Source organism: Geospiza fortis, unplaced genomic scaffold (assembly GCF_000277835.1).
Source record: "Geospiza fortis unplaced genomic scaffold, GeoFor_1.0 C13306778, whole genome shotgun sequence".
In the NCBI taxonomy this organism is placed as follows: Eukaryota; Metazoa; Chordata; class Aves; order Passeriformes; family Thraupidae; genus Geospiza; species Geospiza fortis.
In genome coordinates, this window is record NW_005064667.1 from 1 (window position 1) to 818 (window position 818).

General features: G+C 41.8%; 1 protein-coding gene across 1 annotated transcript; it reads left to right on the plus strand.

Annotated features, from left to right (window-relative positions):
- Positions 1 to 6: 6 nt before the first annotated feature.
- Positions 7 to 811, plus strand: LOC102037022 (DNA ligase 4-like; the record flags this gene model as incomplete). The annotated part of the gene is made up of 1 exon (XM_005431593.2): positions 7 to 811. A coding segment is annotated over one exon (805 nt), but the record flags the coding sequence as incomplete, so codon positions are not given.
- Positions 812 to 818: the final 7 nt, after the last annotated feature.

An 818-nucleotide genomic window follows, 5' to 3' on the forward strand; every position in this document is an offset into this window, starting at 1 on the left:
GCTGAAAAACCTGAAATGTACATTGAACCTTGCAACTCTGTCATAGTTCAGATCAAGGCAGCTGAGATTGTTGACAGTGATATGTATAAAACTGACTGTACTTTGAGATTCCCCCGAATTGAGAAGATAAGGGAAGACAAAGAATGGTATGAGTGCATGACTTCAGACATGCTAGAAGACCTCAGAAGCAAAGCACAAGGAAAGCTGGCATCTAAGCACCTTCATATAGATGAGTACGATGAGCCACATGAGAAAAAAAGGAAAACTGTTTCAAAGGTGAGGAAGGTAATTGGAATAGCTGAGCAATTTAAAGCTCCTGATCTTTCTAGTGTAAGCAAGGTTTCAAATGTATTTGAAGATGTTGAGTTTTGTGTTATGACAGGAATGGGAAAATACTCAAAGTCTGACCTGGAAAGCAGAATAGCCCAGTGTGGTGGCAGTGTGGTACAGAACCCTGGGCCAGAGACATACTGTGTCATTGTAGGAGCTGAGAATGTCAGAGTGAAAAACATCATTGCTTCCAACAAATACGATGTGGTGAGGGCAGAATGGCTCCTTCAGTGTTTTCAAACCAAAATGCTGGTGCCTTGGCAACCAGCCTTTATGATTCACATGTCTCCTGACACAAAAGAGCATTTTGCTCGTGAGTATGATTGTTATGGAGACAGCTACACAGCAAACACAGATGTTGTGCAGCTCAAGGAAGTGTTCTCAAGAATGAAAGACAATAAGGCAATGCCTCTGGACTTGATTGCAGAGCTAGAAGAACGTTATTGGTGTAGCAGTTGTCAACTTGGTATATTCAGAGGAAGCACTAT